Source organism: Trichosporon asahii, assembly GCF_000293215.1.
Source record: "Trichosporon asahii var. asahii CBS 2479 unplaced genomic scaffold scaffold00015, whole genome shotgun sequence".
NCBI classification, from domain to species: Eukaryota; Fungi; Basidiomycota; class Tremellomycetes; order Trichosporonales; family Trichosporonaceae; genus Trichosporon; species Trichosporon asahii.
The window spans coordinates 143,187-159,332 of NW_014040909.1; the positions used below are offsets into that span (position 1 = coordinate 143,187).

General features: G+C 59.4%; 3 protein-coding genes across 3 annotated transcripts; 1 reads left to right on the plus strand and 2 right to left on the minus strand.

Moving 5' to 3' along the window:
- Nucleotides 1-258: 258 nt before the first annotated feature.
- A1Q1_07568 (uncharacterized protein) lies at nucleotides 259-6,311 on the plus strand (the record flags this gene model as incomplete). The annotated part of the gene is made up of 7 exons (XM_014326963.1): nucleotides 259-1,128; nucleotides 1,179-1,378; nucleotides 1,442-1,595; nucleotides 1,638-2,797; nucleotides 2,842-2,929; nucleotides 3,397-3,772; nucleotides 3,829-6,311. The coding sequence occupies 7 exons, from the start codon at nucleotides 259-261 to the stop codon at nucleotides 6,309-6,311; spliced, it is 5,331 nt and encodes a 1,776-aa protein (XP_014182438.1).
- A 166-nt stretch (nucleotides 6,312-6,477) lies between these two features.
- On the minus strand, nucleotides 6,478-7,617 carry A1Q1_07569 (uncharacterized protein; the record flags this gene model as incomplete). Its single annotated transcript, XM_014326964.1, has 1 exon — nucleotides 6,478-7,617. One exon carries the CDS (start codon nucleotides 7,615-7,617, stop codon nucleotides 6,478-6,480), a length of 1,140 nt encoding a protein of 379 aa, XP_014182439.1.
- A 381-nt stretch (nucleotides 7,618-7,998) lies between these two features.
- Nucleotides 7,999-15,686, minus strand: A1Q1_07570 (gag-pol polyprotein; the record flags this gene model as incomplete). Its single annotated transcript, XM_014326965.1, has 2 exons — nucleotides 7,999-11,046; nucleotides 11,112-15,686. The coding sequence occupies 2 exons, from the start codon at nucleotides 15,684-15,686 to the stop codon at nucleotides 7,999-8,001; spliced, it is 7,623 nt and encodes a 2,540-aa protein (XP_014182440.1).
- Nucleotides 15,687-16,146: the final 460 nt, after the last annotated feature.

The window sequence follows — 16,146 nt, forward strand, 5'->3', positions numbered from 1 at the left end:
GTTGAGAAACAACTGGCAGTCAATGCTTACTGACGGAGTAGTAGTTGGGAACAGATCCCTGCGGGATGTCAGAGCGGAGCTGTGGAGGGCGCATGCCGGCACCTAACTCTGCAGGGCACGACCTTAAGTCACAAAGGCTCAACGCATTCGCATTAAACCTAAACACGTCCGTTCGAGCAGTTTCATCATTCTTCTTCTCCATCCTCCCAACAACAACCACCTCCCAATCGCCTACTCTGTGACTGACCACCGCCCGCAATGCCTCGGACCCCCCGCAAGCCGAAGGCCGGCGTCCCCTCGTTCCGCAAACGGGGCAGCCGCGGCCGGCCACCCCGCACATTGAATCCAGTGACCACCCCTCCTCCCCAAGAAGAGAGCATCGACGCTCCCAACGACGATGTTGTCATGAAGGAAGATGACGGAGCCGATACAGATCTCACCCCTCTCAGTGACGACGCCCAAGACGACCGTGGCAAGCTAGGTGGGGAGTTGGCGGACAGTGACGACAGTGGGAACATCGACCTCAAAGGCCTGCTCTCCTCGGAGAGTGAGGGGGAGATTGCGGCCAAGCGCAGACGGGTTCTTGTGGCAGAGGCCATCTCCCCGACAACGACATACGCCACACCGAAAGCCCAGACATCCTCCAAGGGCAAACCGGCCAATGTCAGGAGAGCCAAGGGCTTCCTGAAGCCGATGCAGCCCCCCTTAGGTCCAGAGTATGAGCGACTGACGATGGATCTTGACAATGCGCCGTTCTTTGTTGATACCTCGGTAGGTGATCAAGAGCCACGGCCCCAGAGCTCACTTGGAAAGCCTTGGATCTGGAACGTCGGCCACGCCGCTTGCTCTGACCTCATCGAATTGAGATATCAGGATCAATCTGGGCTGGGACAAGGCAACATCACCAACAGACGTGGCAAGATGATCCCCAGAGTCGCCATCACAGACGAAAATCGGAATTCTATCGTGTACCGCTTGGAGCTTCTTTGTAACCAGCGATGTCGGCAGACTGAGAAGGGACAGAAGGCTACTGTTGTTCGTGCTCCTACCGAGCTGCGGTCCACCAGAAGGAGCCGACCCAAGGAGGGTAAAGCCGCGCAGGAGAAGAGATGCCAGGCCCGCCTCGTCGTACGTCCATCGGTACCCATCAGTCGTCGTCCCGAATTGACGCTCTGCAGTTCGAATGCACCTTAGATCATGTGCGAACAAAAGAGTGTGTGGTCTACCACCTCCCCGGCCCCGAACATCACCCCCTCCCAGGAAGAGGAGCGACGGATAGAATGTCAGGATGGATCAGAAGGGAGCTTCAGCACTTGGCGTCCACTTTCGGTGTCACGAAAATGCGTCTGCAGCAAGGTCAGTCTTTGGATATCGGGTGGTACGCTTGGTGCTCACATTTAAGCCTACGCAAATCTGAAGGCTAAGGATGGCTACATGAAAGCCCTGCTGGAACACCCGATTGGGCGAGAGCGAGCGCCGAGCAGCAGGAACTTCCAGATCATCATCAACTCTGTCCGGAGCAAGCAGCGAGTGCATCGCGACCCACTGGCAGCGATTGCCATTATGATCAAGAACGACCCCAGGCCCTTCTTCTAGTGAGTGATTAGACACTGCCTCTGCTGATCACAAGTTACAAGCTTCCTGAAAGCTTGAGGGTAAAGCCGGGGAAGCGCAAAGAGTTACGAGCCGACCAGATACTGGAGTGCGCCGTCGCAACGCCAGTAACACTCCAATTCGGACTGCTGTTCGGATTCAAGAATGGTCTTCACGTGGATACCAGCTGGCGCAACAAGACGCCTGACCGTTCTCCCGTGACCTTTGTGCTCACTGTTGATGATAGCGGCCACGGGCTACCGGTAGCCGCGTTCGTGTCGACACTGGCAGATGCCGCCACGTACGGTCGTCTGCTAGGCGCACTCCGGGAGGAACTGGAGAAGCATGCGGAGGAGCTGGTGAGTGGAGAGGTCCAATGTCAGATTCCCGCCCACCTCAAACCACGCCTCCAGGAGATTGCGGCCATTACTGAGGCGGACGGTTTCATCCCTCGTTTTGGGATGATGGACGGCTGTGACAAGATCCGCCTTGGCTGGGAGTTGGGATTCCCTGGGGTACCGAAACGCCTTTGTCAATATCATGTGATGAAGGCTGTCGACCGCAAGCTTGCCAGTGTGTACGGGCGGAGCGACGAGGGGTTAGTCTCGCAGGAGGCTGCCCGCCAGGCGTTCTACGCGTGCCAGCGTTGTGACGACAGTAGCGAATGGGCAAAGTACTATTCGAAGTTTGAGAAAACCATTCGAAGCATCACGAATGGGGATGGGTTCAATTCGGACGCCGCCTGGAAGCGCATGGACGAATATCTGCAGAACCAGTGGTTTCACAAGCGGTGGCGCCGGGCGTGTTGCGATTACGGCCTGCCGGACGGCACTGTGCGAGGCATGGCCAACGCCACCAATAACTATACAGAGCGCTCGTTCTGCACCTTCGACCGTGTCTTCTTGTGCGCGCGTAACAACAAAAGACTCGACCGCCTGCTCTTCATCATCGTCTACATTTTCTTCAGACATTACGAGGAGAACATCAATCTTGAACCTCGAATTGCTGCCGATATTATGAGGGCGTCCAACGACGGGTACGAATTGTGGGATATGGGCTTCGTTGCTCCAATCGCAGAGGCTCGCATTCCGCCGCAAGTCAAGGGCCAATTCGTCACACCGTATCAAGTTCGCAGCAAGGAAAACCCCGCGAAGATTGACGCAATTTGCGGAGTGTTACGATCCGGTTCACCGAGAAGGGGATCGTAAATCGGGGGCTCGGAACCTGATGGTCTCTTGGACGATGCAGGGACACAAGTGTCGGGCTTGGATGGATCTCCCTAGTCGAGGGCAAGCGAGACGGAGCGAAGGCGAAGTCGAGATACTATGGACGTGGTGTAAGTCGAGCAGCGGTTGTGGTAGCGAGCAAGTAAACTATCCACGCAAGCACACTTAGTACTTGCCGAGCAGATAATTTGATCCATGGTCCTTCTCAAGGCAGCGAGAAGGGCTTCTTATATATCTACAAAGCGGGTTCTTGACCCGTGGACAAAGGAGTGATGTTGCTGGCTGTCGCGGCCAGCCCTGCTGGCCGTGAGCAAGCACCGCTGGCCTCCAGCCAGCCTGTCAGCCAGTCTGCTGGCCGTGAGCCAGCGCATGAGCCAGTGTGCTGGCCGTAAGCCAGTGTGCTGGCCGTGAGCCAGTGTGTGAGCCAGCGGGCTGGCCGTGAGCCAGTGAGTGAGCCAGCGGGCTGGCCGTGAGCCAGCGAAGCTGGCCGCAGGCTCTTCGGTGTGCGGTCGCTGTCTAGCGTGGCCACATGCATTGATGCCATGTGTTACGAGGCGTCTGGGACGGGTCGTAACAGGCTTCTACCTTCTTCAGCGAGGCTGAACTCTCGTTCGACTTCCGGTTTGGCTCGTTCTTCCCCCACGGCAGGGCGCTCCTCAGTGGGAAGGCCCTTGACGAGACCCGCCTGAAGATGTTCGGCCCCCCGGTGGTGTCACTCTCGGTCTCCCCCGGCCCCGAAGGCGTATTCAAGGTTCCGTCCTCATTCGAGTCACCCATGACTCGCGCCCTGGCCGCCCCGATCACTTTTATGGGGGTTGACCCCATGCTCCAGGCAGTCCCAGCCCCTCTTATGGGAGACTACTTCGCCTTTCAATCTTCCCTGGGTTTCGACGCTCGTCGCAACGCTGCCGAGGGGGAAGACCCCCATACTCCGCCTTACAACCTCTCTTTTCGTGAGTTCGAGCGGCCCTTTTCTCATTCTATCGGAGTCCCCCACTGACTCTCGCAGAGAACCGCGGAGAAATCGTCTTCAGCCCTCAACATGCTTCCTTCCTCAAGTTGACTCCACCCCGCCCTCGTCCGTCGGAACTGCCTACCCCGAACGCCAAGCGCCCTTCTCGCGGCCACGGCTCCAAGGGGGACGGAGGAGGAGGCGGAGGTGGAGACGGCGGAGGTGGAGGCTCAAAGGGTGCTCCGCCTCCCCCCCTGACTCCTCCCGACTCCGCCCGTCGCCCCCACTTTAACAGCAGCTCTTCAGCACAGCAGTCTCCGACCACGCCCACTCGCCAGCCTCGTAACCGGCCCGGGCCTGCCGAGGAAGGCGGCCACCCCGAGCTCGACTCGTGCGACCTGCCGCAGCTCGACGAGGCTGCAACTTCCCGAGCCGGCTCTCCTTCTCCTCAAGAGAACCAAGACTCCCCCACCGCCCCCAAGGGCAATAAGGGCAACAAGAAGGTCACGCTGAAGGTCGTGGCTCGTGTCGTCAAGGGCGAAGCAGAGGACACTTCCGAGCCCAACCCTTTCCAGGCCGACGGACCTCAAGTTCCCCCTCCTCTGTTCCGATCCCTCCTCGGCTCCCGTTCCCCTTCGCCACCCTCGGACAATGACTCCTTCGGCAGCTCCCGTTCTCAGCACCTCGCCCGCGACTACACGCCAGGCGTTGACGTAGCCATTACCAGTGACGAACCTCTGGTCCCAGAGCCACAGGAAGTCGAGGAGATGGCCGTGGACTCCGAGGCCGCGTGTGAACCGATGGAAGGCATCGAGACCTCCGACCCCGAGGTTCACGTCGAGACCACCGCCTCTGCCAATGACGACGACCACTCCGGCGACGACCCCATGGTCGGTCGAGCTCTCGACAGCCCCCAGGTCTCGGCTCCTCCCTCTCCGGCCCCCCATGACTCCCAGGAGACCCCTCAGGTCCCCATCGAGGTAGAGCCTGTTCACCAGCCCGCCACTCAGCCTTCCGACGAGGAAGACCCCACCTGGCTCGAGAACATCTTTATGGAATCGCCTAACGGGGCTCGCTTCAAGCTACTTGCCGGTTTTGAATGTGACTGCTGCCTGGACAAGGTCCGCGACGTCCCTCCGCCTCAAGAGGGCCCCATCCCCGAGGGCGAGGTCTCCCCTGCCTCCCCTACGGTTTGTCACTTCCAAGTCTCGGACGACGGCGCGCTCTCTTCCTGCAAGCCCCAGCTGCAGGTAGCTAAGACCTCGCCTCAGGCTGTTACCGACTGCCGTCGTTGCTCGTTCCTGCACCCTTACCCTTCCGAGCTCACCCAACTCGCCGATTCCATTATCCACCGTCTCTGCAGCGGCTCCGGACCTTTCTCGGCCACCCTGATCAAGGACCTGAAGTTCCTCATTCTCGCGATCGCCCATCCCAACTGCGAGCGTCACTGGTCTGACCTCGCCGGCGGGCACACTCCAGACGACTTCAACTTGGTCACTGAGCCCGACCCAGACGCGCACCGCTGGTTACGCCCCTCCTCGCTCCCCGAGGTGCTTGGCTTAAAGATCGACTCCAACCGCTCCCAGTCTTCTACCACTGCTAGTAGCCGCTCCTCCTTGCGCTATCGCCCCGGCTCTTCCCAGTCTGTTGACCGACACTTGACGATGTGTGTCTTGGACCTTGAGGCTCCACCCTCCAACTTACTGGACAAGCACAAGACTGTTAAGACTCCCACCGACTTGGGCTTCGCCTTCGGGGGCCAGCCCGTGCGCGGTCCCCTGCTCACTCATGAAGGCCCCCCTTCTCACACCCGTCCGTCCGCCGAGATGAAGCTCGCCCATGTGCGCTCGGGTTGTGTCCTCTTCAGCGGTCCAATTCGCTGCCGCTGCTGCCGCCAGCGCGGGGCGTTCTGCGCCCACGTCGTCTCGAACCTGTTCGGGACCCCTGAACAGCGCAAGTCCACTCGCACCGGCAGGCCCTTCACAGCTTCCCTCCCCTGTGCCACCTGCCCTACGGGCGCCTCCTACGGCACCTGCGAGCACGCCTCCGGCTCCTCCGCCAGCGCCCGTCGCCTCCAATTCCTGACTCGTCTGGCAGCCCAAGTGTTAGTCGTGGCGGCATACCAGACTTGCCCGTCGGCCGACTTCCGCGCCAACCTGGTTGATTGGGTCGTCCTTCTTCGCGACTTCTCTTCTGGCCACCTCGCTGCGCACTTCAGGCGCTCGCCCAATGGCCACTTCCTGGGCCTCCCGCCTCCTCCTCCAGGCAGTCCGCCCCTCCTCCAGCGTGAGGTCTCGCTTTGGCCCCTTGCTCCCTGGCGCTCCCGCGAGTACAAGTTCCCCAGCCTCGAGTTCTTCGGGCCCTCCATCACGGCCACCCTGCACGAGTCGACCACGGGCCTTGTTCTCAACGAGAACGGCCAAGGGCCTTCTCGCGACTCTGTCGCTAGGACGCTCCCTTCGGGCCAGTGTCCTTCCCATCTCCGTTACCCGACCGACTTCGTCGAGCTGTTCTCCTCCAGCGAACTGCCCCCTTTGTAGTTCGTAGTTCCTGCCTGTTTCTAACCGTATTCGTTTTTATGAATAGTCGTACACTGTGCCTCCTCGCTTCCACGGGATCAAATTTGACTTTCATTCGTTCTTTCCTAACACTTCACTGATTTCCCTTCCGGCTACTTTCTCAGCTATCAAGTTCTATTACAACCATCTAGCCCCGAAAGTTCTGCCCGTAGGGGTATGGGTAAGAAGAGGTCCTGTGCTGGAATCCCGGGTTCCTAGGCCCCCAAGGGGTCGCAGCATGCGGGTTCCCGAGTGGTATCCAATGGCTGGATCCTCGGTGGGCGGGAGGGCCGCGCCTGGCCGGAAGTCGGGTCTCCATCAAGGCTCCTCTATTCTTCCCGCAGAATCCGCATCGGGGATCGTGTCGGCAACGTTGCTGCCTGACGGCCCCGTGCCCCCTAACTGCCAAGGTGCTCGCCCATCGATCCATCTGGGCTTTGGTGACTTTGGCGCATTCGTCGTAGAGTTCTCTCGCATCCCGGATCTTCTGGTTACTCCAGTCTTCACCCTGCACATTGCACGAGCGACTCAGGGTTCCAAGCTGCTCTGCCAGGCTCCTCATGGGTTGTTCGTGAATGCTAGGGTCTTCTTCGTGGTTCATTTCGAGTTCGAGGCGAATCCAGCTCACGAGGGGTTCTTTGTGGTGGAACATCGGGACCTCGTGAGTGTCGGACTTCTTCGATCGTCCTGCGAAGCGGATCCCAGGCTTGCCATCCCGGGTATGGAACTCGAATTGCTCACCCCAGATACTGTGAAGGAATCTCACAAAAGGGCAGGTCGAGACCCCCGCTCTGACGTCCCCTATGGCCCGAGGGTGTACCAGGTCGCAGAACTTGCATCGCTGACCCAGGCTCATGGCTCTGGCCTTCGACTTCATGTTCCCCAGTACCCTCTTAGTGGGATCGATTGTCGCCTCGGCTTTGTCGTTCTTCGAGTTCTTCTTTGCGTTCTTCTTGCTCTTCGGTCCGAGGTGTTTCCATTCTTGCTTCTTCGTCGTTGTCGAGTCTCCCATAGCCACGTCTTGGATGTACGGGTCGCTCCATTCGCTGCTGGTGATCATGTCGAGGAAGTTTCCTGTCATCTCCGCCACGTCGCTAGGGGTTTGTACCACCTGTTGAGGGGACAGAGAGTCACAGGTACTGATCACAGCCTGGTCGGGTTGGAGATTTTCGATCATCGAAGCCGGGCTTAAGGCTAGCTCCGGGTTCGGGCGAGGTTCGTTCAGGGTCATGGACTCTTGAACTACCTTGTCGGTCGAGCCATCGGACTCTCGCAGCGTCCCAGTCATGTCGTATGTCGTTTGTTTCCGTCCTGCCTTAGGGTGTCGTCCGCGTTGTTGCCCAGCCTCGCTTTCACTCGTTACCCTTTCTCTTTATCGGAGAGGGATAGGTGTATCCTTCTTCCAAGTAGATAGGGCTTCGAGGTACTTGTTATAGTGCTGGGGTGGGTCGAAGGGAGTCTGGGGATCCGTGGGGGACCCGTCGCTTCTTCCTAGTCTCGCTCTTTTATATCTTTTCCTACCTCCTGGCCTAGTTCCGTCCTCGGCCATCGCCTGATGCTCCTTTTCTCTCCCTTTGAGGTAATTTCAATAAGCTTCATCGCTTCTCACGCCTCCTGGCCCCGTGACCTCAGGCCTCCCAAACATCCAAGTGCGCGATGTCCTCAGCGCTCACGGAAGGTCTGGCAGATCGCTCGAGGGTAGCCAATCGGTAATAGTCGCGTCCGGTCGCCGCTGCCTCTCGCTGTTCCCTGCAGGAGGTGGGTACGTAACAGAGACGCGTTTCGCTCGTTCTTCTGGGGTCGCGAAACGGGTCCTATCCTCACGGTCCTGGAACCGCCTCAGACGGTTGTGACCCACATGCCGAAGGCCCCTATCCAGTACCATAGTGCCATCCAGTTCTTTGAGGTCCGCTGCTCCCATACGTGAGAGTTTTGCTATCCTGTACGGCCCTCGATAGCGGGGTTCCTTCTTCACCTTCATCGTGTTCTCCTGGGCAGCGTTGCGCACCAAAACCATGTCCCCGACCTTGAAGTCCCTATCGCGGAATTGCCTCGCATTCACCTCATTGTGGTGCCTGACTGACGCGTCGCGGCTTTCCTGTAGCTGATGCCTTGCTACGTGCCGGTCCTGTCCAACGTTCCACAGCTGAATCATCCGTTGCCGGAGGAGGTCAGCGGTAGTGCGAGTTTCATCCCATCCCTCGATCAGAAAGGTCTCAAATTCCATATCCACTGGGAAGACGGCATGCTGTCCGTAAAGGAGTTGGTACGGGCTGTACCCTGTTGACCTTCTCGCCGTGGTCCGATCTGCCCAAAGAGCGTAGGGCAGCCAGTCGACCCAGTCATCCCCTTCAGAGAGGGAGGCCTTGAACATGGCCTCTTTGAGCGCCGCATGTCCCCTTTCATTTGCTCCGTTCGCTGCCGGGTTGTAGGCGCTGATCGATACTTGTGGGATACCATAACGGACTAGTTGCTCATTGAACTCGCCCCGGAATTCGCCGCCGTTGTCACTAGTCACTTGTCCCACCAGCCCGAATCGAGTCACCACGTTCTTGAAGAACCAAGCTGCCACCACGGCTGCTGACTGAGCCGGGAGGGCGTCTGCTTCAGCCCACCCTGTTAAGTCATCCCTCGCGACCACTACCACAGACATCCCTGTTCGGGAGCAGGGAGGCATGTGGAAACAGTCGATGGTGATCTTACTGAACACCATTGGCACCGTTACAGGGCGCCGGGCCTCGCTGTACAGCCTCCAGTCTCGGGCCTGGCATTGAGGGCAAGACCGAACCCAGTGCTCGATGTCCTTCATCATCCCATCCCAGTAGAACCGGTCTGCCACCAGGGCGAAGAGGGCATTCTTACCTCTGTGCCCCCTGGACTCATGGAGATTCCGCAAGACCCGGTCCTTGTCATCTTGCCGTCCTAGCACCATGCGGGGGAGGCGCCCCTTATGCTGGCGGTGTACCCTCCCTCCCCGAAGGAAGCATTGGCTTGCCAACTGGCGGATCGCTTCTCTCTTCAAAGGTTCCAACCCTGCCTCCCTCGCTGCTTGCTTTTCTGGGTCTTCTCGTTTATCTAGGAAGAACCCGACCTGTCTCCACTTGTCAGTCAGATCGTATAGACTCTCGTCAAAACTGGGCTCAGGAGCTAAGCTACGGCGTAACCCGTCTGTCACTCGTCTCCTGCGCACCATCCTTAGAGTCCGGACTTCCACGCTCATGTGTCCTAGTTCTTCTTGCTGGTCCAGCCAGGCCTCTGGGTCCACGTCCTCCTCGCTGTCTTCCTCTGCCCGTGGCCTCCTTGAAAGCCCATCCGGCACTCTGTGGTGGACCCCCGGAACATGGCGGAGTACGAAGTCGTTCATTTTGATGTACCAACACCACCTGCTCTCCACGGAGTTCGGTAGCCCCGGCGAGTCGATCATCTGTTTGACAGACGAACAGTCCACCTCCAGGATGAACTTAGTGCCATGGATGTAGTATCGTAGAGCCCTCAGTCCTACGAAGACTCCGTAGAGCTCCAACTTGGGCTGGCTATACCGCTGCTGGACCTCGTTGAAGTAGAAACTCATGAATCGTGCGTAGTACCTCTTGCCATCCCTACCCATTTGAGCCATGGCAACCCCGCAGCCCCTCTGGCTAGAATCAATTGCCACTATGATGGGGTACTCTTCCAATCGAGAGTAGTCGATAGGCTTGATACACCCCGAGTCAGCCACAGCCCGTTTGATAGTTTCCATTGCTTCATCGTGCACCTCGGACCACCAGAAGTCGCGGGGCACCAGAACGGTCAGCTCCACTAGGGGGCGTGCCATGGCCCCGTAGCGGCGTATCCAATTCCTGGCTATCCCGACCGTTCCCAGGAACCCCCTCACCTCCGTCGGGCTCTTACAAGCCGGCCACTTCAATACTTTCGCGATCGCCTCATGGGTCAACCTCCTCCCTTCTGCCGAAATGAGATAGCCCACTACAGCTATTTCTCGGACCCCGATCTGCAGCTTCCCTCCAGAGAAGGTCCCCCCGTACTTTTTCATCTTATGAAGAACCACGTTGAGATATTTGGCGTGTTCAAAGACAAACTTCCGGACCCCCGGGGCGACGTACCCCTCCTGCTCTTCCCGGTCCTCGTCTTTCACTCGCGGTCCGCTAACTACCACGTCATCGACGTAGAGTTTTAGAAGGCGGTGAAGTTCTTCAGCGAAGATGAAAGCCATAATTCGCTGAAATACGGCCACCGCGTTCGTCCATCCCTGGGGAAGGCGCCTCAATCTCATGGTACCCATGGGAGATTCAAAGGTGGTGAGGTCCCGGGACCGAGCATCAAGGGCAGCCTGATCGTAGCCCGAGAAGGCATCTAGGCCCGTGTAGATGTAGCAGCCTGCCAGTTCTTCTGTCATCTCATCCATATTGGGAGGCACTCCAGCATCGCGCACAGTGATAGAGTTCAGCTTCTGCAAGTCATGCACCAGACGAATCCGCCCATCTTTCTTTTCGACGGCAAAGAACCCCGACCGGTAGGAGGACTGAGACCGTTCGTAGAGACCAGCCTCGATCTTTTCCCGGAGGAAGGCTATGACCTTCTCGCGGGTGCGCAGAGGGAGCCTGATGTTCTTATCCTGCCAAGGCTTGTGGTCCACCACCGGGATCCTTACAGGCGGGATGTAGCGCTCGTCGAAACCACCCTTTTCGTCCTCTGTCCAAGCCAGTGCCTCTTCATTCTTCAGGAGGACCGAGGCAAACATCGATTTCTCCTCCCGACTCAAAAATCCGTCATGCTAAAGACCACCTTCTCTAGGCGCTCGGGGCTGAGCCTCTTCCCCCGAGGGAGATGTGTCCAGTCGGGGCCTTCAGGCTCTACCCTCGGCAGTTCGTCCCACAGGTCCGGGGGCACTTTCATCAATGGCTTATCTTCCTCCTTCATCGTAGTTTCCACAGGCCGCTTCTTTTTGGCCACGGGTTTATAGGCCCCGTAGGCAGTCACAAACTCCCTCTCGCAAGCCCCCACCCGGGGGTGTACCTCTCTCAGGGGCTGAGCTAGACGAGCCGAGTAGTATCGCCCCGTCGGTCCCAGGAGGAGGACGGAGCGGGAGGATCTGTCTTCAACGACGAGCTCATAACAGTCCTCCACCTCCTCCTCCTTGTCCACGAAGTCTACCGCCCGCTCTAGGGCAGCAGTCAGAGGATCCATGCCCCCAACTATGTTCTCCGCCGACCTCTGGCTCTCCTCCCACAGCGCCTCGGACTCGTCTCCTTCCCCCGGGGAGTCAGGGCGGGGCTCCTCTCCGGCATCCGTCCCCAATTCTAGGTCGGTCTCTTCTTGCTGCCCCGAATCCGCCGCTTCGGAGTCTCCCGGCTCAAGCCTCACCCTTTTCGGGGTAGGGGTCACCTCCCGAGACTCCCGGGAAGGCGGGGTACGACACTTGGGAGTCCAGGTGTACTCCAAACGTATGGCCTCCGGGGAACTAACATCGGCTCCGTGAACAGCCACCTCCGGGTCAGCCTCCTCCACCCAGGTCAAACGCTCCTCCTCGGGGTCCCAGTCAACTCGGGATCCCGAGGGCGGCGCTCCAATCTGGACCGGAGCCCAGTCTTCCCCTACTTGCACAAAGGTATGCTGCGCCTCTACCCGGTGCGACGTCACAGGAGACCTCTTGAGGAGGCGCAGCGCCCGAAGACGGGTTCCCAATGGCTTCCGACGGTCCTTCCAAGCCCTCTTCTCAGCCACGGTGATCACCGGTCCATCATCGGGATGCAGGGGGATTTCCAACACTCCCGAGGGGGCATTAACCCGCATGACTCTCCTGTACCCACACCAGACAAAGTCAACCAGATTCTGGGCGATGTAGGGCATCCCCAGAAAGATTTTGTCTTTGGGGGCATGTCGGTTGACCCAGAAGATGTGCCGCGTCACCAAGGCCCCTATCTTCACGTCCGCCTGGAAGTATCCCGCCAACGGAACCGCCTCGCCATGGACCCCGGATACAGAGTAACGTAGATCCGTCCGGATAGGCGACTTGACTTCCTGAGTCATTTTGTCATAGAAGACGTCCGAGACCATGTTGATCTGCGATCCGTCGTCCACGATTGCCAGACAGTCCACCCCATTCAGGCTCACGGGAACCATCACGGTTTTGACCGACAAAGGAGAGGTGCACCATTCCTGGTCCGCGCAGCCCCACCCGGCCACCTCGCTCTTAGGAGGCTCGGGACCACTGCTGTAGTACACTCCCTGCTGGAACCATTCCTCGGGGCAGACCTCCCTATCACCCCTCCATCCGGGCCCATCGCCTAGCACAAGTTTCTCCAAGTTTACTCGGTACGACTCAACCTCCCCATCCAGGGGGTCCCCTTCGTCCGAACTGTGGTCCTCGGGGCCGGGCTCGACGACCAGGACCTCCGAGGCTTCCACAACCTTGCGGCGCCGAGTCACTGCGTTGAGGTAGCCCGCGAGGGGAGGAGCTATCGCCAGGAGCTCTCTCAGGCTGAGGCTCCCAAGGTTCCTCATCTTCTCTTCCAAAATCTTGGCACACACCGTCTCGCAAGGAACCTGGCTCGCCAGGATGCTGGGCTTCGGCCGCATCTGAGCCGGTATCAGTCCATTCTCGTCCCCCTTAGGGGCCGCCGGAGGGGATGGACTAGCGGGCTTGGGCAAGCCCGAAGGGGCCTTGGATCCTCCTCCCCGGGGTATCTCTACGATAGGCGTTCCAGCTCCCTGCCGCGGTTTCTCAGGGGGCCCTCCACGGATGGGCCTCCCCTCTCTCCTCGGGGTGGCTCCTGTAGGCTGATAGTATCCCTTGGAAGGCGCTCCCCCTGAGGAGGAGGGGTAGGGGGCCGCCTTTCGCCTCGCTGCTTGGTCCCCCACACTCCTTTCGGCCGCGTAGCTTTCCGCCTGGAGAACATGGTCTCTCAAGGCGGAGCTTACAGAGAAGGAAGTGGTAGCCTCTCGTCGGAGGGTCTCCTCTTCTGCTCTTCCTACCGCATCGCAAAGCTGGCCATGAAGCAGCCCAGTAGTCCCCATGATCCTAGCCCCTCGGGCCTCGGATAGGCTCCGAGGTCCGTATTCTTCTCCCAAGGCCGATACCGCAAACACCCCGCAGTCCACCAGAGCTGGGGCTGCCTCAGCCCATTGACAGGCCTGCGGGTCGGACCCCGAACTAGGGAGCCCCAGCCCTCTATCTTCGGCATCCCAGAGCCGCTCCATCTGAGAGCGGAGAACCTCATTATCACTGCGTCGGAGCCGCTCTTTTCTAAGAGATCCAGACCCTCTAACTCCGGCTGTCACCCCTCGTGTCCCCTCCCAACGCCCAAGGCCTAGGGCCTGAACACCGACACTAGCCACTGCCGGAGTCGAGCCGCCCAGCTCTAGATAGCACACCTCTACCCCTTCCTCGTCACCACTCAACTCCCGGTCCTCAGCGTACCAATGCGCCTCCAGGTCCTCATGCAGTCGCTGGTTGTCCTCTACTTCAATCAAGTTTGCCGTAGTGTTTCCGGGGCCCGTCGGCGAGCTAGAGGTCCGGCCCACCAGGCCCAGGATCTCCTCATAAAGCTCCTTGGGGCACTTCCCAGCCTCCTCACGGACCCTTTGGTCGTGGAGCGGGTGGTCCGGGAGTGCCCATCTGTCCCCCAACATCCGCTGGCCACTCTGAGCCACGTAGGGATGAAGGCGCACTATGCCGCGAGCGATGTAGTCGGCCCGGACAGGACAGTTGGCCTTCAGGTGCCCTGTCCCCCTGCAGAAGAAGCAGGCACCCCGGGGTGAGGACGTACTCCTACCCGGTGGGGGCCCTACCCGGGCCGTGGACTCAGCACTATACGCAACCGCCCTCCGAGGAGCCAAGTCGCCGGCCGGTTGGTCTGGGAACATGTACCCCGGGGCGGGCAGGTAGTCTGACACCTTCCGCCCTTGAGGGGCATAGTACGAGACTATGGCATACTTCTGAGCATAGTCGGTCGACTTGATACCGTGGTTTTCAGCCACCTCTAACGCCTCGGAACAGGCTTGGGCAAACACGCGGCCATCTCCCAGAGGGTCTTTCAGGTTGGGCTCCCAACAGGCTGCGGCTGCTGCCCCTCCCGGTAGGGCTCGGAGCGCCTGATGGGCGGCCTGATACCTCACTGAGATCTCCTTCCTACTCTTCAGTCCCCCCGCGCGGTGCTGGATGCTCAGATCGTGCATCTGCTTCACCAGCCTCTCCACCTGGTCCGCTTCACTCTCCGGTTTCTCTTCTCTAGGACGGACACCACGCTCCCACCTCCGCCCCCAGTCCTCCTCCCGCTCCATTGAACGCTCCTTCTTCTCCGAGGCATCCCCAGCCAGCTGAGCCATGGTAGGGAGCTCTGGGCGTAAGCGCAGGAGCATGGCATTCGCCATCTTGTTCTGCGGGTCGTACCAGTCGACATGGCCCTGCAGCAGCCACTTCCAAGGTGGCAGGCTCTCCCCGTCCCACCCCTTTTCAGCGATCCACCTCGGCTTATACCACTGAATGATCGCGTCGGCTACCCTCTGGTGGCATAGTTTGTAGTACGTCTCGTTGGCCCGGATAGAATCCGAGCTCTCACGAGTATACTGCCTCACCAGGCGGCCGAACGCCACTCCCGCGGTGAACACGTCTTCCCTCCTAGTCCAGCTTCCCGCCAGCAGCCTCTTACTCCGATCCTCGAACTCCTGGGTCGTGAGGTTCCGAAGCCGGGTCCTATCCGGGAAGTTCACCCTAAGACACCGGAGGAAGTCCTCCCAGGAGTTAATGTCGTCTAGAACCTCCGGGATCTCCTCTAAGAGGCTCCTCGCCGAAGGGGTAGCATACTTGGCAAACGCTTTCATCCTATTCCGCCCTTGCAAGCTAGCGGGAGCTCGGGCTTCAAACCACTCTATCATATCTTCTAGAGTCGTCCCTTCCCCGTCCCAACGTCGAGCTCGCTTGTCCTTCGGATCAGGGAGGCTTTCGGCCCCCTTGGTCCCACGAGGATCCAGCTCACCCGAGACGGGGACGACCGGGACTGGAAGACGAGGGGGGTATCGCCCAGACAGAGCGGCCCCCGAGTCAGTCCCAAGATGGGTATACCCATCATGGGGAGGTTCATCCCTCTTAAACCCGGCCTCCCCCAGGCGGGCGGCCCGGTAGGCTGCCATCCCGACAGGAGGCGGCGGGTTGTCAGACAAGGGGTCAGACACCTCCGTGTCCGACCTACCATGTCCCGACTGGGAACGAGTCTCCATACCCGGCTCTCGAGTAGGCTCTCGGTAGCTCCAGGTGGGAGGGACGTTCCCAGGATTGGAGGCAACTCCGGTCGTAGAGATCCCTCCCCCGTCAACGGGGTTGGGAGTCTCTTCAGTCCTTTCGGAATTGTCACCCATAATACTCACAATACTGTATCGAATCCGATAAGTGCCGTAGTCAGAAGAAGCAAGCTTCCTGGGAGAACCCGATGCTCCCAGGCCTTACCTTTATATACCCCCACAGTTCCCGCCCGTGGGAACTGCTAACCCTGTTTGTTTCTTACCGCATCGGGCAGGAGAGGAACCACCCACTGGTCCCTCCCGAATTCCCACCTCCCCGACGCAGCAAACACTCACTATGAGAATCCCTCAGAGGCAAGCTTCCCGGCGCTCGCCGCCGCCCGTTCTATCCAACAGCTCCTCCCAGCAGGGCTGTCGAATACCCACCTTGGCGCATGTAGAGTGTCCCCCAGCCTGTCAGTTCTCTCTTTCGGACACGCCTCTCCAACGAGGATCAACCTCTGGGAGACGTGCCCGTGTGGGGCAGCCACTTTTGTTGCGGTTCTTCCTCACCTGAAAAGACCCATCCTTACCTTTG